At 31.5% G+C, this 25,383-nt stretch overlaps 4 protein-coding genes across 18 annotated transcripts in view; 3 read left to right on the forward strand and 1 right to left on the reverse strand.

Annotated features, from left to right (window-relative positions):
* The first annotated feature begins 315 nt into the window (after positions 1-315).
* LOC122631936 (UPF0605 protein CG18335-like) lies at positions 316-2,954 on the forward strand. Its single transcript, XM_043818185.1, has 7 exons — positions 316-748; positions 993-1,131; positions 1,526-1,622; positions 1,682-1,857; positions 1,946-2,108; positions 2,442-2,679; positions 2,770-2,954. The coding sequence occupies exons 1-7, from the start codon at positions 696-698 to the stop codon at positions 2,837-2,839; spliced, it is 936 nt and encodes a 311-aa protein (XP_043674120.1). The 5' UTR covers positions 316-695; the 3' UTR covers positions 2,840-2,954.
* On the reverse strand, positions 2,914-5,530 carry LOC122631934 (kynurenine aminotransferase). Of its 5 annotated transcripts, none has more exons than XM_043818180.1 (8): positions 5,498-5,530; positions 4,726-4,868; positions 4,473-4,623; positions 4,176-4,412; positions 3,809-4,052; positions 3,569-3,735; positions 3,136-3,486; positions 2,914-3,059 (listed from the first exon to the last, which is right to left on the reverse strand). In XM_043818180.1, exons 1-8 carry the CDS (start codon positions 5,513-5,515, stop codon positions 3,006-3,008), a joined length of 1,365 nt encoding a protein of 454 aa, XP_043674115.1. In that variant the 5' UTR covers positions 5,516-5,530; the 3' UTR covers positions 2,914-3,005. The 5 variants fall into 5 exon arrangements, with proteins under 5 accessions (XP_043674115.1, XP_043674117.1, XP_043674119.1 ...); XM_043818182.1 differs by lacking the exon at positions 5,498-5,530 and adding an exon at positions 5,221-5,471; XM_043818184.1 differs by lacking the exon at positions 5,498-5,530 and adding an exon at positions 5,088-5,105.
* Positions 5,531-5,851: 321 nt separating this feature from the next.
* Positions 5,852-7,178, forward strand: LOC122631549 (ribosomal RNA small subunit methyltransferase NEP1). The gene is made up of 4 exons (XM_043817386.1): positions 5,852-6,129; positions 6,370-6,613; positions 6,704-6,912; positions 6,995-7,178. Exons 1-4 carry the CDS (start codon positions 5,986-5,988, stop codon positions 7,106-7,108), a joined length of 711 nt encoding a protein of 236 aa, XP_043673321.1. The 5' UTR covers positions 5,852-5,985; the 3' UTR covers positions 7,109-7,178.
* Positions 7,179-7,588: 410 nt separating this feature from the next.
* Positions 7,589-25,383, forward strand: part of LOC122631544 (bromodomain-containing protein 2-like) — a 22,095-nt gene continuing 4,300 nt past the window's right edge. For 2 of the 11 annotated variants that reach the window (XM_043817364.1, XM_043817365.1), the window contains exons 1-16: positions 8,811-10,135; positions 11,964-12,251; positions 12,647-12,698; positions 13,171-13,212; positions 14,305-14,553; positions 14,661-14,855; positions 14,956-15,564; positions 16,019-16,096; positions 16,422-16,517; positions 16,750-16,851; positions 17,051-17,196; positions 17,277-17,427; positions 17,523-18,087; positions 18,202-18,360; positions 18,846-18,965; positions 19,140-19,289. In XM_043817364.1, coding sequence (XP_043673299.1) covers positions 12,241-12,251; positions 12,647-12,698; positions 13,171-13,212; positions 14,305-14,553; positions 14,661-14,855; positions 14,956-15,564; positions 16,019-16,096; positions 16,422-16,517; positions 16,750-16,851; positions 17,051-17,196; positions 17,277-17,427; positions 17,523-18,087; positions 18,202-18,360; positions 18,846-18,965; positions 19,140-19,289 — 2,725 coding nt within the window. In that variant the 5' untranslated portion in view covers positions 8,811-10,135; positions 11,964-12,240. Of the gene's footprint in view, positions 8,158-8,810; positions 10,136-10,704; positions 11,368-11,963; positions 12,252-12,646; positions 12,699-13,170; positions 13,213-14,304; positions 14,554-14,660; positions 14,856-14,955; positions 15,565-16,018; positions 16,097-16,421; positions 16,518-16,749; positions 16,852-17,050; positions 17,197-17,276; positions 17,428-17,522; positions 18,088-18,201; positions 18,361-18,845; positions 18,966-19,139; positions 19,290-25,383 lie in introns of those variants that run through there. The other 9 variants (XM_043817360.1, XM_043817361.1, XM_043817362.1 and 6 more) reach the window with 9 other exon arrangements.

Here is a 25,383-nt window from a genome sequence, read left to right on the forward strand (position 1 = left end):
GCGAAACGTTGCTCCCACAACTTCTCCCATTTGTGCACGCAACGTATCCTCCCTACTCTGCCAACGAGTATGCCCTCACTACTCCCCCTCATTCTCTTCCTCTCTCTCCCTTTCTCTCTCATACACACTCATTCTTTTCTTTTTATATAGTCACCCTCTTTAAATAATCGATTATTAGTAATTCGTCTAATTCGTTATTCTTCGAAGATTGTCTGGAAATTCGGAATCAATGATCATCTTTACTTGTTAATAAATGTGATCGAGATAATTCTTTTTTGTCTTTTGTATATATATATATTTGTGTGTGTGTGTATGTGTGTGTGTGTGTACGTATGTATGTATGTATATGTAAAATATTAAAAACTCAATATATATTGACAAATACGAAGTTCATAAATATGATTACATGACCGCAATAAATGTTTTGTAAACAACCAATTATTCGTTCGGAAAAATTTCCGAGCGAATAAACTCGAGCAGAGAGAAAAGAATGTTGACACATTATTTTTTTTATACATCTGAATGTAATAACAAAATGTAGTTGAGACGACGAAAGTTACAAAATTGATAGTGTGTTGATGTACGTCGGGTAACATATAAAAAAGAAAGAAAAAAGAAAAAAAAAAAAAGCTAAATTCCAGTTAAAATAAATTACAATTAAATTGATCGACGTATTTAAAAGATTTTAATTGAAAATGACTGTCGGCGTAGAATTGTTTAATACTCCAGAACCACATTTAATACCAGGGTAATTTATTAACCTAACAAAAAAAATATATATATATATATATATATATACAGAATGTATCAAAAGTTTTTATATTCGTAATTAAATTTGTAATTTTATAAGCTAGGATTATTGTTTGATAATCTTAAAAAATCTCAGCAAAAATAAATTGATTTTTAATATCGCTTAAAAACTATTAGCTCATTCTGTATATTCTACAAATAAAATTAAAAAAAAAAAAGTTCTTTATTTATATTTTTCATAGATACACCGGTTTTTCTCCTCAATATCGTTATCGATGCGGAGAAACTTACGGAAGTCTTACTCATAAACTTCTTCTCGACCCTAACGTGAATCATTCGGAAACACTTGTCCTATCAAATCGTGCCACTGACGATTATCAAGTAACGTTATTTTGATATTTCTATCAAACGTAATATGTCATTCTCTACATTGATATCCTAGAATCCTGAAATAGAAGATATCCCAGAATTATTATTATTATTATTACATATAAAAAAATATATATATATATATTTATGTATGTATTTTAAACTACCTATATACTGCTATTATTATAATATAATAATATTATATAATATACCAATAATAATTATTTTATTATTAGTAGTAGTAGTAGAATAGTAATAGCAGTAGTACAAGTAATAATTAATAATATTATATTTATATTATATTATTATAATTAATTAATACTAACATATAATTTTTTAACTTATTAGTATTATTATCTTATTATTAGAGTAGTAATAAAATTGATAGAAAAACGAATAAACGTAGGTAAGCAGACCTCCCAAAAATGACATAGATATTGTAAATGCACGATACAAAAGAACAGATCCTATTTATACTCATCCAACTATTCCAGGTTACGAAGGTACGTAAGAGTATCGATAATCGACAGGTAACAATCAATTATTTAGTTCATTGCAATAGGTTTCGTACCAAATTTAAATGCAAATTGCGGACAAAGATTCACCGTACTTGCAACCGAGGGTTTAGCAGAATTTGAGAGACAACAGATAAAAAATAAAGAGGCTCTTAATAAACTTGAAACAGTAATTTCTTTGCAAAGTGGAAAAGGTGAACCGCGAAATACGAAGGATCGTTTGGTAACGTAGAAATTTGATATCTGTGTTTTCGAAATTTAAACGAATTTAAATGGGTTACAATTTTAACTCGCAAGAATTTATTATTTAGCTGATCGAAAGTGAATTCAAATTGCCTATGATCACCGTTCGTCCCGATTGCGTTGGAGTTATGAGAAACTTGCCAATCGATGAACCATACGAAGTTCCAAGGGATCATGCTCCCTCCCCTTACTTTATGGATAATGTGAATCCAAAGAAATATTTTATCAGCGGCAAGTATCGTGTTATATATATAAAAAAAGAAAGAAAAAAAAATGAAATTTTCTTTTGATTTTAATTTGAACGAATTGGCGTAGTTCGACTGTTTCGACCTTCGATTTTTATCGTTTCTATGATTTACAATAATTAGTTTAGACGATTCTATCGTAAAATCAAATTTATAATTATCATTTACACTTGTATACTTATATTGCGACATGACTCTTACGGATAGTGAAAGTCGAATGCGTTATTCTTTCATCAGACAAGCCGCAAAACGTAGGTATAAAAAAATGCAATTACATTTTCATAACAAATCGAGTGATATCAATTTTTCGTCAATGAAGGATATGCTGGACATATTCCATATGGATATGCACACTTCGGAGCTAGCAATGTACCCGCTACTAACAGCGCACTTTGTGATTTTACTTCAAATTATCGACATCGACAAAGCACCGAATGGGCACCTGTAACAATTTCAAAACCTGATCCGCCTCTTCTTATTCAATCGACTGAAATTTATCATAAACATGTTGGTTTATTACCTAATTATTATGGTCACGTTCCAGGACAAATGTTTAGGTAATTTTGAATCCTTACTTCTCTCTCTCTCTCTCTCTCTCTTATTCGACTAAAATTTTGTTTTTATATATACATATATATGTTTTATAGATTCGGTAAAACATTCGGTGCTGATACTAAAGACGCAAAGAGATGGCTTCGTGGTGACTTTTCTATATAAATTTCTGATAATAAAACTAATTGATAAATGATTTCTGAGGGTAGTAAACAACACGTACAGTTAATGCAAATATGTACATATATAATCAAATATATTATCAAATATTTTTCAATTTATTTCGTAGCATAAAAAATCATTTATAAAACGAAACACCCTGTTATCACTGTTATGATTTCCATTTCATCAAAATTTTCGCAGCATTTTGCAAGTTTTCATCTTTCTGTAAAAAAATTTGATACAAACATCATTTTTCAAATAATGCATCATTATGTCTGTGATTGCGATTAATTAGATACCTTTATGAAACAGTATCGTACAAAGTTCTCCGCTAAATGTTTATGCTCTGCCGAATAAAAAGCAGACACAGGAATACCTTGAACTCCAACATTCTTAGTCATCCATTTTGTAAATCTATAATCTTTATTAGCATCTGTTTCTTCTTCCAATTTAGTTTTTTTCTCTAAAGGTGTCCAATCTGCTATCATAAAGTAACCTCCTTCCGGAATAATAGGTGACATGCCCACTTCCCTAAGAAATTTTGCCATATAGTCTCGTTTTGGTATTAATTCTTTAGGTAAACTAAAGAAATAACAGCTGGGTTGATCAAATTTCTCCATCTCTTCTTCAAACCCAAGTGCTACAGCCTCCTGTTTGTTAAAAATTTTTCATATATTTAATAATTATGTCCATCTCTATAAATATAGTAATTATAGTTAATTGTATAATTACTTGAAGTGGTGTGGAGCAAGTATAAACCACATTTTGATGTACAACTTGTAAGTTGTATAATAAATTTGCTGGTCCATATGCCCAACCTATTTTCCAACCAGTGACGCTAAATGATTTACCCGCAGATCCAATAGTAATGGTACGTTCAAACATGTCAGGTAATGTTGCTGAAAGATATGATAAAAAATTTATTACAATATTTGCGCTATAATAATTTTATTATATTTATCAAGTCATCACCTATTCTAATATGTTGATTTGATTCATAAATGATCCATTCATATACTTCATCCGAGATAACAAGGGTATTCCACTTCTTGGCAAGATCTGCTATAAATTGTAATTCATCCAATGTATATACCTTTCCAATAGGATTGTTTGGTGTATTGATTACAATTCCTTTTGTTTTTTCATTGAAGAGTTCTTCCAATTCTTTCTTATCAAATGTCCAATCGGCAGAAGTAAGTGGGCCACTAGTATTTTTCTATATAGCATAAATTAAAAAAAATAATATTCTTTGATATAATTAACACAAAAAGTAATGATAGTTTCTTCATATAATTCTAAAACCGTATCTTATTTTTTATTTTGCTGTAATTTTACTTACCGGTTTCAAGGGTATGAATCTAGGAATACCACCTACGATACGAACTATTGGAACATAACAATCATAAAATGGTTCAATTATAATCCACTCATCTCCTGGACTTGTATGACCTTGTAATGCAATATATAATGCTTCATAAGCTCCAACAGTAACAATAACTTCATTATTTGGATCCAAATTACGCTTTAAAAGTTTAGAATATAACTTTGCAATTGCATTTACTAATCTTGGATGTCCCTGTAAAATTTCAATTGATACTTAAGTACAAGACTTGTATAGTATTTATAAAATACTTACAAAACTTCGTGTGTATTGCTGAAGAAGAGGATTTTCATTATTTGCAGTAGCAGCTAAAGCTTTTGTAATACTTTCAGGGGCATGAAAATCTGGAAAACCTTGACCTAAGTTTAATGGTTTATATTTTAGCGCGAGTTGGATATATTCCACCCTAAAAAAATTATAATAATAATATTTTAAATATGTATATGTATATATATATCTGTATTATACTTAAATATTTTTAATGTCTGATATAACAGTTTTTAATTACCACACAGATTTATCATTGTCCTTGAAACGACTTGGTAATTCAAATTTAGACATCACAGCAGAATAGCTTTGAATATTTTTGAGCGTATTAAAGTAAACTGACGTTTTAGTTATTATTCCACGTATACTTGTTTTAACTAACATCTATAAAAAATTTTATATTTCAGATAAAGTTCTATAGCATAAAAAAACTATATTATAAAACTTATATCTTATTTCCATTCCCTACTTTTTATATCTACATTACCATATTGTAATATTCAAATTCAATATATAATTAAACGTAAACAAGAATTCATCTATAACTAATACACGATTATTTACAAAGAATATATGCATATATATATATATATATATATTTACTGAAACATCAAAACTATACTTAAACTTAAGTAAATCAACCACCAGAAAAATAATGAACGGATGTACGAATAGAATGCATTAACATAACTTTTAAAACAGTAATTGAAAAGTTAAAAATTTTGATAAAACTTACATAATTCTATATACGACACTAGTCGTATATGTGGCGGGAAAATTAAGAGTATAGTTTCACAAATATAACATATTTATCGTACGATCGACGTGAAATATGCATCTAAGAAATTCTGAACAATAAATTAAAACCGAGGCGTAATATTTTTTATCTATCACAAGACGATAGCTTCTAAACTAAATTAATATTAATGTTTGTCATTAACATGTGATATATGTATGTCTACTAAATGATAAAAGTATGTCTACTAAAGGAATTACGTTACTGAAGTGCATACGTGTACATAAAACTGCATTATATGTTTGATCTTTAACTTTTGTAACAAGTTGTTGAGAATAAAAACTTAAAAAAATTTTATAATACCACGTGATATCTTTTCTCTAAAACTATTGGTAGGCGAATTAAAAAAAAAAAAATAATAATAATATCATTGAGCAAGAAATACGCTATAATACTGTTATATGTCGAAAAATTATGTTATCACTTATAAAATCAAAAATATTTTTGATGATACTTTAGCATTTCTTATATTAATTAAATATAATTAACACCAGTTATATATTTCTTTGTACTATCTAAAAATATATGTACTATATGACGACTGTATCGAATAATATCGAATCAGAGCAACGATATAGGTCGATCGTATGCAAAGTCGATATTAAGAAACATGGTTTATTGTTACTTAACCTCACTTTAGTAGTAGTATGCTAATGATACAGATAGCATAAGTATTTGTACTTCGTAGTGTGAATTAATTTCGTAATGGGCCAGAAAAGGAAAAATCGCAACGAAAAGGATGATTTTGAATATGATCCCGCTCCTAAACATCTTCAAGTTGCACATATTAAAAATCAAGAAAAGCGTCTTATTATTATTTTGGAAAATGCACAATTAGAATCAGTGAAGGTGAGATCATTTCAATATAAATCTTATTTATATTTGAATATTTTTCACTAATATTCATTATAAATTATAACTATAACACATTTGTGAAATATTTAATCATTTTTAACTTAGTGGCTAGGGAGGTAATAAGTGTTAATATATTTTTATTATGATAAGTATTAATAGATATTTATATATTAATATATTAAATAATATTTTTTGTTGTGTTTTTACTAAAATGTCGTTTTTGTTTGGATACAGATTGGTAATAGTTTCGAATTACTGAATTGCGATGACCATTCGAACATCTTGAAAAAAAATAATCGAGAACCTGGTTCATGCAGACCGGATATAACGCATCAGTGCTTATTAATGCTGATGGATAGTCCTTTAAATAGAGCTGGTCTTTTACAAGTTTATATACATACAGAGAAAAATGTATTGATCGAAGTCAATCCACAAACAAGGATACCAAGGACATTCAAACGATTTGCTGGTCTTATGGGTATAGAATAAATCTTTCTTCAAAAATTAAATGGTCCTATGTTTACAAAGGAATAGGTATTGAAAAATACATATGTTGTTTTTGTTACAGTACAATTATTACATAAATTCAGCGTAAGAGCATCAGATGGGCCAATGAAATTATTAAAAGTCATAAAAAATCCATGCACAGATCATCTCCCGGTTGGCTGTAAAAAACTATTAATGTCTTTTAGTTCAAATACAATAAAAAATCCAAGAGAATTAGTGCCAAGTGAAGAACCAATCGCTATTGTGGTAGGAGCAATGGCACATGGACAAGTAAATATTATATCGTTCTTAAAGACATCATTATTAAATTTTTTACTTATTGTAATGAAAATTTTTTTCGTTTATTTATTAGGTAAAAACAGATTATACGGAAGGTACTATATCCATCAGTAACTACCCACTTTCAGGTGCTGTAACTTGCAGTAAATTGTGTACTGCTTTTGAAGAAGTTTGGGGTATAGTTTAAGAAATAATTTTGTATAAACAATCTAAACATGTGATATATAATAGAATTACCAATATAGTATTAGTAAATATGTGTACGTTATTTTGATATAAGAATATTTTATATATTTTTATCGAGCAAAAAATGTTTTAATCGTTACAAAGACATTCTGAAAAACATAATTTTGTATAAAATGATTTTTGTTAAAATGTTCAGTGAACTAGAAAATAATGAATGCAATAATGTTGTTTTTCATACGATTGGAAAGAACTGTGAAGTGAATCGAGTGACGATGATTCATCAATATCTTACTATTCATTTGATTGGTCCGCGAAAGAGGAAGCTTCTGACGAAAGCCAATCGCTCGCCGGAACATGAAAATGTAATGGCGGACCGGAAAGACAAGGAGGCAATGCGTCGATAATACTATGTTACGATAAACGTACTTTGACTCTCGTATTACTTCTGACGTCATCCAAACGGATAATGGTCGTCGTCGTAAAGTATGCGAATGACACATTTATAACGGAACGGTCTGCTAAATGATTTTCGGGATATACGATTATTTTCAAGATTATAGTTTAACATATCCGCGATTCTTATGATAATCTTATTAGTGAAAGACATGGATGTGTCTAGTTGAAAAGTGATTTTCCGTCCTTCATGGAGACGCCATCTTTAGCATTAGTGTTTAAGTCGTTCGTCTAAAAGCTGGATAGCTGGATTAATTACCAATGTAAATTGAAAAGAAAAGATTATTTATCATTTTAAGTCGTGATTATTTTGTCGAAAAATGTATTTAATAGAAATAAGAAGAGAAACGATCGGATCGTGCAGTTGACTTCCGTAGTACCGTGTCATGCGTCCACGATATCTGATCGACGTGTAGCGAATACGTAGTAGATTTCGGTGCGTGTCGTCACGCTGGTGATGTTAATATCGTTTTCGAGTACGAATTTTTCTGAAAACGATAACATCGATAAACAGTTTTGCGTTTCGTGTGACAGGGTGATCGAGGAAGCAAAGGTCGATCCATCGTTAATTAGTACAGCCGCCATCTTGATATATAGGTAACGGAACTATCGGAATGACGATACGACGCAGCACGTCACAATGGAATACTACTTCGAGAGAACGCGCGTAAAGTTTACCACGTGCATCCTATGCTATCCATACATTAAATCTTAGTGCCGTTCACGCTGTCACGCTGTAACGGGTTCATTGATACCGTTCGTCTTTCATGCTTTTGCCAAAGCCGTTATAGATTTTGTGCTCGACTACCAAAATGCATTGCGTTTAATCGGAGAATCGTGGAAACGGACCGACGTTCGCGCGCGCCGATTAATGAGGCGCGATAATATTATTCGAACGAAAGAACAAATTAATAGAAACGCTTCATTTATTGAAATATTTCGTTAAACGAGATAAGATTTTTTTTTCTAACGATCGAAACGCGAATTCCTTTCTCTTTGGAACGTACGAAAAGGCATTATGGGTGAATATGGAACGACGGAAATTGACCGTTGATTTTTGGATTGGTTAATAAAGCGCCTTTTTATTCTATGGAGCGAATGTGTATGATTATTATATGCGTGTTATATGTCGTACTCCACCGCCCGTCATATTTTAATATTATAAATAGGTACCAAAGAAAACTTGTGCTGTTTTCTTCCCGAACTCTCTCTCTCTTTCTCTCTCTCTCTCTCTCTCACTCACTCACCCACTCACTCACTCACTCACTCTCTCTCTCTCTCACTCTCTCGCTCTCTCACTTTCTCTTTTACTCATTCTTCCCGAGTCTCCTTCCGCCTCTCAATTTTTAGCCTTATTGTTCATGTTTCAATAACAAGTTGACGCATTATTTTTCAATAACAAGCTGACACACTGTTTGGACTCGATTAGTCATAATTTGTTTTGATGAGATAAAACGGAAAGGATATTATTTCACCACGTGGGTTGTAAAGAGACGACGTGACCTTTGACGAACGTTCAATGAAAAACTTTCCCTAGATCATTATCTTTCGTTCTGAACAAAAATTTGGGAATATCTTGTATCGTCATATAAAAAAAAACATTATCGTGTGTCGTATACGTGTTGTGACAAGTCAGAATTGGCGCGTTTAACTTCGCGTTAGTTCGTGAGCGTTCGTCGTAGTGTTCAGGGAGAGGGAAGCGAGGGAGGGGGGTCAGGTATCACGGAAGGAACTACGGAACAGGACCATTCGGTACGTCGCGTAAGAATGCGTAGCCATTGTTGGTGCTGCGATCGTTAAGTTTCTAGATCCGAGATCGTAATGGGCACGGAAAGGCTTCCGGCGGTGCAAGTTTTTAGGAAAATGTCGACGGAGCTCCACACGACCCATTAATACGATATTGGCGCGAGAGACGATCGTCCTTATTAGCTTGTGAGTCTTGGGACTGTAGTATACCGTAAACGCATCGCGGTCGTCGTAGGAAGCAGTATCAGCAACGACGACGACGACAACGACGACGACGACGACAACGACGACGACGACGAAGACGACGACGACGGCGGCGGCGGCGGTGGCGGTGGTGGCGGTGGCGGCGGTGGTGGCAGCAGCGACAGCAACGGCGATAGCGGCGGTGCCAGAAGTAACGAGAGTGGCAGTTAATAGAGTAAAAGAGAGAACTGCAAAGAGCAGTAAGAGCGTACGCCGCGTTGTTGTAGGCGCGCATACGAGATCGTGTCGTGGATTCGTTGGGTTTACACCAGTGAGAGTGAGTGAGTGACACGACGGTGGGGTATACTCGTCGTATCGGCCGCGACGAAGGTAGTAGTGGCGGTGGCAGTCGCGACGATAACGAGGATTACTACGACAAGAACGGTGGCGGTGGCAGTGGAGGAGGTGGTGGTGGTGGTGGTGGCGGCGGCGGTGGCGGCGGCGGTGGCGGCGGTGGTGGCAGCCATAACAGCGAGGCAACTAAACTAGTGAGCAGGGAGAAAGCGTAGTGCCAGTGTCCGAGCCGTAGTGGTAGTGTTTTTTCGCGATTGAATACCCGAAGGAAAAGTGGACTCGGAACGATCAGGTAGGTGAGATCGAGCAAGAATATTGGTCATAACTGTTAGGCGCGATGGGATGTAACGCATGCCACGATGCGCCGTAGCGCGGTGCGTAAGTCGCGCTCGGCAGCGGCGGCGGGCCCTTGGGAGCTTTCTTTCCCGAGTGGCCGTACCGCCATGTTGAATGAAACCTACGCCAAATCGAGTGTTAGTGAAGGCGGCCAGGAATATCCGCGCGCTTCGAAATCATCGTACATCCTACCGAGCGTTCCTTCGACGCTCGAACGTGCCTTGCTTTCGATTCTCCTACGGCGTCTTGATCGCGTTTGTTGTGCGTCGGCTGGGTGCATCGGCTGGGCGCGGGTTCTCCTTACACACTGCCTTACCACTCTTCCCCCTTCCCTTCGTCTCTCTCTCTCTCTCTCGCCTTTTTCTTCTTGCTTCCTACTTTCCACCTTCCGTGCTTATTTCGCTCGCGCCTCCTTCGTTCTTCCGCCGCCTTTTGCTTCTCCACCTCTTCTTTTTCCTCCTCCTCCTCCTCCTCCTCCTCCTCCTCTTCTTCTTCTTCTTCGCCTTCTTCTTCTTCCTCCTCACTTCATCGTCTTTCTCTTCCACCTCCACCTACTTTTCCGTCTTCTCCTTCTCCACGATATTTCTTCTTACCTTTCTCCTTTACCTTTCCTACTTTTAACGACTTTTTCACGACTTTTGAACACCTGTTTCGATTAGTTGTCTTTCTTCCATAAATCCCGAAGTATCCGAGTTTTTTTCGTACGAACGCTATCGTCCTCGCTTTGCGGATCGTTTTGACGAAATTCTTCTTCTTTTTATTTGTATCTGCTCATCTGTTCTCATTTGCACTGGCTTGCTCCTCGTTGCTAAAAGTCTTAGTGTGATTCTTCTACTTTGTTTTTCACTTTGATAAATCTTTCGTATCTTCTTTCTGTCGTTCCATTTTCTCAGAACAATCAGGTTGATCCTCTGTTGACAATGAGGATCATCTTGCGTCGTCTGCTGGTATTTTCATCGAATTTTGTATCTTAACCTTCATACCCGACAAGATTTAGAATCATGAAAGAGGTATCTTTCTTTCGTAAAGAAAAATCTTTCCAAAGTCATGATTAATGATATCGCATTGATTTATATTCAAAAATACTGGTTTTAATATTTTCAGATAATGTTTGATATCAAGAATAGATGATGTTTTGCTTTGCTTCATTGTATCGAGTCGAGCATTTTCAAGATTAAATTATATACTGTAAGATATTTTCAGAGTATTATAAAAATATGTAAAAGAGATTGAGTAAAGTCGATTGAAATTTATTTTTTAAATTGAATATTAGTTTGGGGAGAATAATTTCATGATATATTTGAGTAATAGTAGAAGTAAAATGATTTTGATAGTACTTTATTATAAATTATTATCATTGATTACTTTTTTATTTTATTATTCATTAAAAAGTATTCATTTTGATTTTTATTGTTTTTTCTTTTAAGGCATGCCAAGAAATTGTCTATTTTCTTTAATACATATTTAAGACGATATTAGTATCTCTTATAAATTCTAATTGGTACTTTTCATATGTGCAAGGGGAATGGGAAGAAATTTATAGGAGCAATTTGAACGTACCTTGATTACTTGGAGTCAAACTAAAAATTATATTATCTGGATATTAATACAAAGTATAAAAAAGGAAGACATTTATTATCCTTTGCATGTATTATAAAAATTTAGTATGCACGATATTATTGTATAGTATCTGTGCGCACATATGAATGTTTAACTTGCTCTGAAAAAATATATCAATTTTTGGGGGTTGATACAATATCGGATCCTGTTGTTATGTTATCCAGATGTTGCTAGTATCGCGAGTATTGGCTGGAGGTACGGAGACTCACAGCAGTGTACAGGGCTGACATTCAAAGTACTACCATTTGGTAGGCTTGAGTAGTGTTATGCCTCCTCGGCATCAATCTCCCTGGTTGCAGTGCAATTGTCTCGGCAAGCGATTAGTGAGCTACCATGCTCAATTCAGAATATTTACTTGCCATCTCAATTGTTGATGAAGCCTCATAGCGTCGAGCATCAGCGTAAGGCAGTTACCTGCTGCATAGCATTTATGTACCATATATGTCTGAAAGGTAGGTACAGCTCATTAACGTGGTTTCGATGCATCCTATAGTATAAGCAGATGTTTTATTGCGATGTTATAGTTTTTTTCTGGTTAGGCATTTATGTTTTTTATTTAAACAATATCATTTAATCTGTGAACAATAGTCTATTATGATATTTTTCATTGAAATTTTGTATAAATTTTATTTATTCATCACTATTGCTATATCTATGATGTGAAAGATATTTGGTTATTTTAAAGTATTTTTCAATATTCAAAAACATATCAAACTCAATACATATGTATTTTTAAAAAGTCCCTATACACGCTGTTTTTTATATTTACTAGGATATAAGTTTAATTTATATATAAAAAAAATGAATATTTTGAAATCAATTTTTTTTCTTCTCTTTTTTTTTCCAGAATCAACGGGGTCAAGATGCAGCAGGTGGACACTATTTCACAAAATAATTCGGTGAGTGATATTTTATAAATTTATTTAATGTAGTGCGAAGCACAGCTTGCTTATTAACCTACTAATGCTAGATTTGAAAGCTATGTAGATATTTTTTTGATAATTTATACATTTCCTATTTATTATTCTTTGTAGTTAAAATTGTTTATTTTAGCATTATCAATAAATATGCTATTGATATATTATATTTGTTTCAATGTAAGATATCTTGCTAAGTATAAAGTAAAAATTTTTGTAATAAATAATTGCACATATATATGTTTAATTATAAGCTTTGTATGTTGCAAAAAGCATTGCTTCTTCATGACATTATATAACACATTTAAAAATGTTAGGGATATTAACATTTATTTATATAAATAACAAATCTTCTAAATTTTCTCTTACGAATATTGCTTTCATATATAATTTACAAATTCATAATGTGTTAAATTTAAATACCATTTGACTGAAAAGTACATATGAATTACAGTTAGATGTGGAGGAGCGAGAAAGGCTGTGTAATATACCGAAGGTGAGGTTCCATGTTGACATATTTTATGAAATAAGACATAGATATTTTAATCAACAATTTGCACATTACTAAGAAGAGCAATTTATAATTTCGCTTCGATATGTTAATCGTATGCAGTTGTAAGCTTTTAAATACCAAAGAAAAACAAAAAAGAAAAGAAAATAAATTGAGAGACATAGATAATATGGTTAGAAGAAATTTTCTAGATCTATTTCCTATCTTAATATATCTGCGATAGTATTAAAATTTACATCTTTGCTCTAAAAAAGATTAAATATTCGACTATCTTCACATTCAGTTATATTTAACGATAATCATAACTTCGAGTCAATTTATGTATTAGGAAATTAGTATTAATCAGTTTTAATTTTGATAAGTAATTTTATATTTCGTACGTACAAATTTTTGTTAAAAACTGTTTCTATATAACTTGCATGATGTACATGCTAGAAAAATCCTTCCGATTTCTGTATTGTTTTTAGAGATTATCAAAGCATAAAAAGTACAAATAATTGTATTGGGATATAGATTGAAATTCCAAATTGCTTGCTATGGAACTTAAATATTTAGCAGCCTAATTCGCTCACTGCATGATGAATCATCTTTTGCATGCCATTTTGTATTTACTAATATTTATTAATCTTGTTATGATATTTTGTTTGAATTCTATTTATAAAAAATCTGCACAATATATTATTTTTCATACAAATAAATTCATTTAATATATCAATTCTATTTTAAATTTTACAAAATAGAAACTTTGTAGAAACATGGTTAGTACTACCATTCGCTTTATTGTATATCTAAAAATATTTCCATTTCAAATAATTATCCACTGTTAATACTAACATAAAACATACATCAGTAATAAGAAAAATACTTAGTTTATCGCAATTTAATTTTACATGCTGTACTTTATATAGATTTTATTTATCTGTTCAAAGAGAATAAAATCTTTTCATTGCTTTGCAAAACACAACTTTCTATTGCTATAGTAGTTAATCCTATTAGTTTAAAAATGTAATATAGATCTAACAAATACATGTTATATAACTTCAGTTGAATTTAACCAATCCCAAATAAAAAATATAGACAAGTGCACCTGGTAAAGCATCAGCTACACCAGCTACACCAGGGAAAGAACCACCTCCTCGTGAAGAGCCAACAGTGGAACCCGTAAATGGTGTAGTGCAGCCACCAGTTGTTCCGCCACCTAATCGACCTGGACGAGTTACAAATCAATTACAATTTTTACAAAAAGGAGTATTGAAACCAGTATGGAAACATCAATTTGCTTGGCCTTTTCAACAACCTGTGGACGCAAAGAAATTGAATTTACCAGTATGTTTAAGTCAATGTTTTAATTTAATGTTTGCAAAATATTGACATTACGTAATATTATAAGATATTTTTTTTTAATAATTTATTTATCATTCTATTTTCACTAGGACTATCACAAAATTATCAAACAACCGATGGATCTGGGTACAATAAAAAAACGATTGGAAAATACGTATTACTGGAGCGGCAAAGAATGTATCCAAGATTTCAATACGATGTTCACCAATTGTTACGTTTACAACAAGCCAGGAGAAGATGTTGTTGTTATGGCACAAGCACTCGAAAAATTGTTTCTTACAAAGGTAATTTGTAAGAATGAAATGTAAGATTGTAATAGTAAAACGTAATAGAAAATCGTTGATGGTGTTAAACGTAAAATCATAATTTTTTAACTTATAACAGGTTGCACAAATGCCAAAAGAAGAAGTGGAACTCGATCCTCCAGTTCCAAAAGGTCCAAAAGGGAAAAAAGCTGGCAGAGTAGGAGGACCAGTTGGAGGAATGGCAGGAACAACTGGAAGTACAGGAAGAGGTCGTCCTTCCTCGGTAGCAGCGGCTGTTACATCCAGTGTACCAAATAGTTTGGCACCTTCAGCTACATCGGCGGGTACAACAGGTGTCATACCTATGCCTCCTCTTGGTACACAAGCACCTGCTTCTGTACCAGGCAGTACGAATACAACCACCATTGCTCCGCCATCGAGCATGGGTGTTACTCCAATGGCCACTCACAATTCTCTGCCTCAACAAGTCGTCCCTCCAACGGGCGGTTACCATGCGCAGCCAGCTATGGATCCACAGACGGCTTCTGCTGTACCACCTCCACCTCAGGTTCCCACTGCTCCAACTGTAATGCCTCCATCTCAACCAGCCAAATTGAAAAAGGGAGTGAAGAGAAAGGCTGATACTACAACCCCTACGGCTAATTCGTTTGAACCATTATATGCCCCATTGGATTCAAAGAATGCTAAAATTCCTGCAAGACGAGAATCTGGTAGACAGATCAAAAAGGTAAACACATTTTATTCACTTGTAATAGGCATTATTGTCAAATCGATTATATCTGGATATAATATAATTGAATTTAGTATTTTAAAGAGCTAAAATTTGTTATGTTCTTTTATCGTGTTAGCTTTTATTTTTATCAGAGATGTTGCTATGTGTATACTATTCATGAAAAAAGTACAGAGATATGTTGTTTAAAATGTTTTTATATTGTAAATTGATTCCAACCAAGCATATTGCAAGAAACATTTCTGCATGAGATTTATAAGTTAAATGGAAAAAAAAAGTAGTTTGTATAGAAATCTTTAAAATGATGTAAAACCTTTATTAAGTGTTTATTATCGTATTTCGCATCATGTTAATGCTTATGACCATAGTCATACATAGTCGTTTCCTGCATGTAAAATCACGTCATTCCATTAAGACATTAACAAAAGGGTTCATGTCGGGGCTGTTTCAGCCAACGAGGCAAGGGGAAGACGGCTTAGTGCCATTCCACCAGGCCAACATGCCCCTGATTGGGGCAATGGCCCAACAGGTATAAATACTGTTACTCCTTCACATTCCTTCCTTTCATTTGTGTCGTCTTTATCATTTTTATAAAAAATTATTTAATCATTGAATATCAAGAATTGTCCATTCAGTAGTAGAGCTAAAGTATTTTCTAGTTTGGCTATGTTTTAAAGTATAAACAATTACTATTATATATTTTTTTATTTTTTTGATATATGTTCCTTTAATGTTGCTATTTATACTTTGTTCTTATTACTATTCTTTGTTTGTAAATTGCAATTAAGAACTATGTATCTTCAATAAGATCTCTTTACGTCACATATTAATTTGATCTTTTCACATTTTTTCAGCCTCAACATACAGGTGGCAAATCCAAGGAAAAGCTTTCAGAAGCACTCAAGTCTTGTAATGAGATCTTAAAAGAATTGTTTTCTAAAAAGCATTCGGTAATTAAATATTTTATATATTAATAATCATATTAGTTGTAATAGTGATAATAATTTGCACTAATTTAAATGAGTATTATATCACGAGTCTGTTGCCAGAAAAATGATTTCAAATAATATAAATATATATGTATTAGTATCGTTTATTATTCTCTTGAATGTGAATTTATTTTGACAGTATGTTATCATGTCTGTGATTATTAAACTTTTAATTTTTGTGAATAATTAACAGGGTTACGCATGGCCTTTCTATAAGCCAGTTGACGCAGAACTATTAGGTCTGCATGACTATCATGACATTATTAAGAAACCAATGGATCTTGGTACCGTAAAGGTAAGCTCGTGTTTGTATGAAATTCTTATATTTTTACATAACTTTGATGTTTGTTAAATAATACGTACATTTGTATTGTAGCATAGAAAAGTTTTAATTTAATATATTTTTGTTTGTTTGTATTTTGTTGTTCTTCTTTCTCTTTAACGGACTAACGATGGTTTGACTCAATTCTGTTTCTATATGTTCATTATTATAGACTAAAATGGACAGTCGCGAATATAAAACAGCCCAGGAATTTGCAAGCGATGTGAGGCTTATATTTACCAATTGTTACAAATATAATCCTCCTGATCATGATGTCGTTGCAATGGCTAGAAAACTTCAGGATGTATTTGAAATGAGGTAGGTATAAGCAATTATTAAAAATATTTATTATTTTAATTAATTGTGGGATTTAACTCGATATCGATTCAATTTATTAGGTATGCGAAAATACCTGATGAACCTATGGGAGGTATGTCAGGAATGAAGGGTAGCAGTAGTAGTGCAAGCAGTTCCGGTTCCGAAAGTTCTTCCGACAGCGACGATTCTGAAGAAGAACGTACACAAAAATTAGTTGCTCTTCAACAAGAGGTATTAGATCTTCTTTTATCTAATATAATAAGTAAGACACACGATTAGAAAGAGTAATGCCATTTTTTTTACCATGCCATTTTCCTTTTTCACAGCTTAAAGCAATGCAAGAACAAATGAGAAAATTAGTAGAAGAAAGTGGTAAAAAGAAGAGCAAGAAGAAGAAGCCGGACAAACCAAAATCAAAGCCAATGAGCAATAAAAGTAGTAGTCTCGTTGGTAGTCATACTGGTGCCATGAAAGAACTTATGAAACCAAGTGGTGGAATTCCCAGTGTGTCTGATAGTGTTGGTACTAGTATAGCTAGTGTTGCAATGGGCGCAAGTGATCTAAAAATACCTGGTGGTATGGGTGGTGATCTTCATCATCCAGCAATAGCAGTAGGACCAAATAAAACACATACAACAGGAAGTTTAGGTCATCATTTGCCAACAGCGACGAATGCTAAATCAAAAGGTAAAGGAAGAGGTCCTGGAAAAGCTACTGCAGCAAATACTGCGAACAAAAGGCCGAAAGCGAATAGTAGATCAAGTGGGAATAAAAAGAAATCGATCAATCAACCACCTCCCATAACATTTGACTCTGAGGACGAAGATAATGCAAAACCAATGTCTTATGACGAAAAGAGACAACTTAGCTTGGATATTAACAAACTGCCTGGTACGTTTCAATTTGATAAACTTATTTCTTCATAATATTTCTTTCAATTATAACGTATGCCTTTGAATGAATTAATTAATTGATTAATCGTTTGTATTTATTTATCTATTTTAGGAGATAAACTAGGTAGAGTTGTACACATAATACAGTCTCGGGAACCTTCGTTGAGGGATTCGAATCCAGACGAGATTGAGATTGATTTTGAAACTCTAAAGCCTTCCACATTAAGAGAGTTGGAAAGCTATGTTGCATCATGCCTCAGGAAAAAACCACGTAAGTTTTATTCAAATTTTCTTCCAATATTGTTTGCAGAACCCATTCTGTACTTTTTTCAATCGATCTACACTATGGATTGGTATAGATTATTTTATTTACCAATTGCTAGAAGAATAATAGATAACAAAAATCGTGTCTACTTACTTAAATAATTATTATGAAAATATAAATTGCAAGTTTTCTTATTTACTACGTATTACGGTATATCATAATATAGTCTTGAAGTCTATGAATTAGTTTTTCATTTTTTATTACTTCTTTTTTTTTTATTTTTATGCATGTACTTCGTGATATTTAAAATCGCATAGTACGTTATCCGTAATTATAATTAATAATTCATAAGTGTAATGCTTGAAATTATTAACATATCGTATTTACTCTGTGTACTCTGGTAAAAATACTGTGAATAATCTTAAAGTATCATTAGTAAGTTCTTATTAGTTCAATTAACAATATCGTATATTATGAATGATTGTTCACAGATAAAAAAGTTAGTGGAAAATCTAAAGATGAGCAAATAGCAGAGAAAAAACAAGAATTAGAAAAGAGGTTGCAGGATGTAACAGGTCAATTGGGGAATGTGAAGAAAACTGCTAAGAAAGGTTAATTTTTCTTTTGTACTTTAGCTTACATCTCTGTAAATATGTTATTTTCCTGTTTCTTTTTTTTTTCTTTTTTTTTCTTCTTCTTTTTGTGGCTTTATTTTTGTTTCTTTTTTTGGGGAGGGGGGTGGGAGTTATAAGAGTAACTATAAGAATACGATCTTATTTTTACAGAAGACAGTAGTAAATCAGTCGACGTAGTTGGTACTGGAGGAGCCAGTGGGCCTTCACGATTATCCGCTTCAAGTAGTAGTAGCAGTGACAGTGATTCGAGCAGTAGTTCACTTTCGTCGAGCACCAGTGATTCGAGCGACAGTGAAGCAGGTTAGATATGAACTTAATGTAACTGTTGCTATATTAGACCCTTACTTGGGAACAAAGGACTACTTATTGTGAAGTAGTTTCAATGCAAAATACGAACTAATTCTTCTGTGAGATTTAAAATTACGAGGTTATTTGCGAGTATTATATTATATATCGTTCAAACAGAGATAGGTCTTTTAATTTGCATTATTTTGGAGTCGAGTTTCTATCAAAATTTTTCTTCGAGATGTGTATCGATTGATTCTATTAATATGTTACAGATGTTATCTTAAATTCTCATAAAGACAATACATGCATATGTGAAAATCTTTCTTTCTTTAAAATATTGTGATACGTTTATTCACAAAACGAATCATATTTTTTATGTTTGTAATAATAATGTAAACAATAACTAATTATGTAATTTTTTTTTTTCCGATTTTATATCCATTAAATTTATCGTTTTGTTTTCTTTTTCTTTTTATTTTATTTTTTTTTAGGTATTAATGTAACAGTTACATTTAATAATATTCAGAAGTAGAAATCGTTATTGCAAGTTCTATATTCTTATTTTAAAAAACTTCTTCGTTATATCATGTGACATTCTTTATTTTGATATATTTGTATATGACTAAATATATATATTTATTATATTATCCAAAATTAAATTTTATTTGGTAACACATTTCATCTATACTAATATGCATTTGTGATTTATAATTATTTACCTATACGATTTATCTTTATTTGCATAATTTAAAGTGTATTGTGAAACATGTACATCTAAGAATTACGTACGGTGATACTGCAACGTTACCACTTGGAGTAGTACTTAATCGTAATTGTTCAGATTTGTGTTAATATATGCAATACAAGTATGTTGCTTTAAATCATGTAATATAAAATATGTGATGCTTTTAATATGAACAAAATTTCAATTTAATTGGTTTAAGAAAAAATCAGTAATTAATTTTTCTTTTCTCTTCTTTTTGTTTTCTTTTCGTTTCTTTTTTTGTTTTTTTTTCTCTTGTTTTTTTTTCTTTTTCTTTTTTTTTCTTTTTTTTTTCTTTTTTTTTTTTTCTTTTTTTTTTGTTCCCCCAGTAAGAGCAACAATAAATTTAATTTGTTTGTCTCTTGATCATTGATATTAGAAAAAAATGTCACATGATATGATGTTGATAATAACTAATTATTCGGAACAAACTATGCATATTTAAAATACATTTTTCTTGATAATTTGAACAAATCTAAAGTATAGATCTATCATTAATAATCAAACTTTTGCAAAAGAATGATTAATCACAGATAAATGCATATATTACAATCGGGTTGATTATTTTATAATTGCACAAATGCATCGCAAATATCTTCTTAAGCTTCTAAATCTTGCTTATTAACTATTGTATTTATTAGGACGGCGTTATTCTTCGTGTAGTATAAGTGGTGCGTTATATTAATGCAAGTACAAATGAAGTGTCAAGTTTCATTTGATTTTTCATAATAAAAGAACACACAGAAATTACATTTATATATATATGTATATATCATATATAAATTATTAATAATATATATATAATTTTATATATTTAATTATATATTATTAATATTATATTATTATATAATATATATACATATATGAATATATGTAAATTTTATATGAAAAGTATTGATAAAAATGTCACTGGACATGAATGATTGAAACTTGACATAGCCGAAGAAATTTTATTTAATTTATGAGAGAAAATGCAATGCTGAGAAAAAGGTGAGCTAGTGGAGTGCAGACTGTGTTTAGAGGATACCATATGCCATGCCAGCTTGTTTCACGAATTATATTATTGATAAAAAAAAAAAAAAAAAAGATATATATATATATTAATTATATTTTCTCTTGCCCTATCAGTGTTGACAATACGTTCTGTTGCTCGAAAGTCAAATATAATTCCTTATTCAAGGTTACTGAGTTTTTCACTGCAGTCTCATTTTGTAATATAAGAAAGAACTGAGAAAAAAGAGTCCTAGATGAATGAAGTTACACTTTTATACGTACACATATGTATTACATAAGTAATGACTGTAGTGCTAAAAATATTAGTACCTTGGAAAATTATATCATAGCTTATCCTAAAAATTACATTGCCCATCATAATCTAAGCAACTTCATGCAGTATGTTAACTCTTGCAAACTTAATCTTTATTTACATTATTAATTCATAAGCAGAGCATTATTTGTATTACTGTGTTTTTCAATATATCATTGAGTTTGTTTTTTCATATTGATCCATTCATGCCATATCATTTCTCAGAAGTTAGTACAGTGACATTAATAAGAAGCGTCTTTATCAAACTGTGAGTGGGTATATTTGCATTGTTTGGATGCCGTAAAAACAGCGTTTAGGGTGCTGAATATTTTATTCGCATTTCTGGATTAGACTATGTGGATGCTTAATTCAATCAGAAGGAGCAAATCAGGCAACGGTAATAATGATACACACGGGTAACAAATGCTGCAGACAATGTGTATTGGTGGCTGGATTTGCAAAACAGCTCATTCTGTTTAATAGATGAGTTTAATAGATGTATTTTCGCGTCTATTTATCGGATGCTAGTCAGTCACACTCTTCAAATCTGTCGCCTTAGCAATTAATATCAGAAACTGTGCGTTCAGTATAATAATAATAATAATAATGATAATGATGATGATAATAATAAAAATAAAAAAAGGGTTCATGGGTAATCTCATATGTATATCCTCTTCAAATGTTAAATAAATACTGCTTACGTTTTGAATAAGACTTAACTCTGCAAAGCCAATTTCTCTTAGTGCTTTCTTTCAACTTGATTGCTATATTCGTAATTATCTCGTAAGCAAGAGTAATAATTATAAGTAAGTGCAATAGCATTATATTACTCATATGAGATATGATTGAAACGAGGAAATCAATTATTTTTGTCGTTTGAATGAGATATCGATAATGCGTAATCGAGCAGGTTGATTACACAAAATCAATGATGATTTGCGCGGAGCTAAGTGACCAAGTCTGATAATATAATGAATGTAATATGATTTTTTTTGTTGCAAGATTATGTGACTTTGAGCATACATGGTTTGTGTTGACATAATAGAAAAAGAGAAAGGCAAGGGGAGTTTATAAAGTAAGCGTGTTAAAAGACAGATTACGGTTGCAGTGTAAGAAAGATCAAAGAATATAAATATATAACAGAAAAAGAGTCAGTAAGGACGACAGGATAATGGATAATGGTCTATGTTACAAATAAGGCACCCTAGCCTCCAAACACATTGTTTGCACTCCGCTAAGCTTTGCTAATCGTGTCATTACTCTATTTATCACTAGTTCTTCATCTATAACCATTATCAGTTTTTTTTTCATTGTTCGAGTTTATTCTGACAAAAGTTTAAAGGATTGTCTTCGTACCCTAGAGACAATATTATGCCAATGATAATTATAACGAAGTTGGTGTGGTTTTACATGCCTTGATATATCAAATAATAATAATAATAATAATAATAATAATAATAATAATAATAATAATAATAATAATAATTCATATTAGAATCAAGTTTTACTTCTTATCACATTAGAACTTGAAGATTATGTAGCAATGCCTAGTACGTACCATCAGTTTGGGGTATACAGTTCATAACAGCTTATGAGGTAATTATATTGTTTTAAACCCGTCCTACTATATATAAAACATTTTTAGAAAGTCTTTTATACAAAGTTTAAGAAAGATTAATTTTAATGATATTTTTTTTTTTTTTTGTATTTCTATCTGTAAATGTCTGAGATCCATGATAACGTTTTTTGTTGAAATATCATGTAAATTTAGTTTTTATACATAGTGAAGTTTATGTATAAGAAGATATTATGGACGTAACTAATATGACTCCTAAAGTACTTGAAAGAGTACTTTATAAAACATTCAAAGTGTTGCGAAATACATGATTTAATAGTTATCAAAGTAAAGGGTGATCAAAATTGCGCTCGAGTACAATTAAAATGGTATCATTAATCATACACGCAGCACAGCGTACTTACTGTTCTAAACGAGAACATATTGAAAAAATAGGATGTTTAGAAACATTACTAACATTATTCAAAGAAACCACAATGATTGGACAGAAAAAAGTGTTCGTCGAATTTTAAGATAATTATTAATGATTACATTAAATACACATATATTTGTGAGACAGATGGTGTATCTTATTTGATGAAAATATTGAAAGTTTCATAGATAAATTTTCAATTCAAATTAGGTAGAAATATGTGAAGGAAAAAAAAATAATAAATAAAAATAAAATAAAATAACAGCGTGCGCTGAATTAGGTCGTATGCATCTTATGATACAATCAAGAACTTGTAACTGAGATATATAGAACATTTTATAATAATGTTCATATATTGCCTTCCAAATTTTTGTAGCATTTTATTCTATATACAGGCACATGTCTGAATTTCTTTGCATCCTTCATACAAATTAGGATGTCACTCCTCTTCCTTTCGTGTCGTTGTACGCAAAAGCAGATTTAACGTTAATACTATTGTTTTATTATATATAGAGAAAAGTACTACTTTATTCGAAAGAAAACGCATAGGTATTCTTTTCTACGGCAGTGCACAACGTTTCATCTGTTTTATGCGTATCGCGAACAATAGGAGTAGTACACACATGCGTACACATTTTGTACATAGTGAGAATTAATATATCATAAAATAATAATAAGAATAATATTACTACTACTATTACTACTATTACTACTGCTAATAACAATAATAAGTAATTAATAATAAATAATAATGGTAATAATAATTATAAATAGTAATAATAATGATAATGATAATAATAATAATAATAATAATAATAATAATAATAATAATAATAATAATGATTATAAATAATATTAATATTAATGAGAACAAAGTAATAGAAACAAAGTAATAGACAAATGAAACAGAGAAAATACACTCATGGAAATTACACTCGCAGCGATATATTGAACATTTTTCTAAGTACATAATTTAAAAAAATATATATATATAAAAAATAAATAAATAAACAAAAAAAAAAAAAAGAAACACACGAAGCGAATGAAGTAAGTGTTACTTCCGAGCGGTTCCGAGTTAGGGTTGGCTTGTATGGTGGTCCAGTTAATTATATTATATAAATTAAGATAAGCTGGAACTCCTTCTCATTGTTTTTAGATTTAGTTGATCATAGCAATATATACCCACTATATTCGAGCACGTGTTCAATGAATTTTCTTCTTTATTATCAGCCATTCCATGATTAACATAAACTTCTTACATTTTTGTAATATTTAACTACAGAAAGATTCTCCTTACATACACACACGTGTGTGTGTGTATGTGTATATATATATATATATATATATGTATATATACACACACACATATGCGCGACATTTAAGGAAGAAAGTAATATGAAACCATAGGTTTTATATATACGAGCTACATATAGCTCATATCAATGATAATATGTAGCATAAACAACGAGTAGGAGTCTCTTACCACCGATCTCAATGCTGTGCTAACCGTGACTTGAGCTTATTTTACATATTTGCTTGTATGAGTGTGTTATTCTTCTTGAATCATCCATGTTTAAGTTGAATTCATATTGTACCGTTTATTATGCGACTTTTATTCATCACGCTCTAATCTTGTTATTATGTTATACTGTATGAAAAAAGAAATGTCAGTTCGATGGTTTTTCTTCGTAGTCATCATCATCATTTTATAATCATCATTCATCACCCGTCGTTTTGATTATTATAATAATAATAATCATTATTATTAGTATCCTAATGAGAGAAAAAAGGAAGTGCGTATTCTTTCATACATATATGTTTCGATATATATATGTATGTTTACCGATTACGCGACACATCTATGTGTCTCTGGTGTTCGCGCGTGTGATATGTATGTATGTATGTATGTATGTATGTACGATGTGTATACATATACATATATATATGTATGCACACGCAATTATTCATAAATAAATCGAATACAATTGATTTTATGTAGAATGAAAGAGAGAGAGAGAGAGAGAGAGAGAGAGAGAGAGAGAGAGAGAG

Source organism: Vespula pensylvanica, chromosome 9 (genome assembly GCF_014466175.1).
Source record: "Vespula pensylvanica isolate Volc-1 chromosome 9, ASM1446617v1, whole genome shotgun sequence".
In the NCBI taxonomy this organism is placed as follows: Eukaryota; Metazoa; Arthropoda; class Insecta; order Hymenoptera; family Vespidae; genus Vespula; species Vespula pensylvanica.

Excerpts from the sequence above, each read along its gene's own strand:
- LOC122631549 (XM_043817386.1), top strand. The coding sequence starts at position 5,986 with ATGGGCCAGAAAAGGAAAAATCGCAACGAAAAGGATGATTTTGAATAT. Across the intron at positions 6,614-6,703 it reads ACGATTTGCTGGTCTTATGG|TACAATTATTACATAAATTC; the intron begins GTATAGAATAAA and ends TTTTTGTTACAG. Across the intron at positions 6,913-6,994 it reads GAGCAATGGCACATGGACAA|GTAAAAACAGATTATACGGA; the intron begins GTAAATATTATA and ends TTTATTTATTAG.
- LOC122631936 (XM_043818185.1), top strand. The coding sequence starts at position 696 with ATGACTGTCGGCGTAGAATTGTTTAATACTCCAGAACCACATTTAATA. Across the intron at positions 1,623-1,681 it reads AACTATTCCAGGTTACGAAG|GTTTCGTACCAAATTTAAAT; the intron begins GTACGTAAGAGT and ends TCATTGCAATAG. Across the intron at positions 1,858-1,945 it reads GAAATACGAAGGATCGTTTG|CTGATCGAAAGTGAATTCAA; the intron begins GTAACGTAGAAA and ends TTTATTATTTAG.
- LOC122631934 (XM_043818180.1), bottom strand. Across the intron at positions 4,624-4,725 it reads GACAATGATAAATCTGTGTG|GGTGGAATATATCCAACTCG; the intron begins GTAATTAAAAAC and ends TAATTTTTTTAG. Across the intron at positions 4,053-4,175 it reads GATTCATACCCTTGAAACCG|AAAAATACTAGTGGCCCACT; the intron begins GTAAGTAAAATT and ends TATGCTATATAG.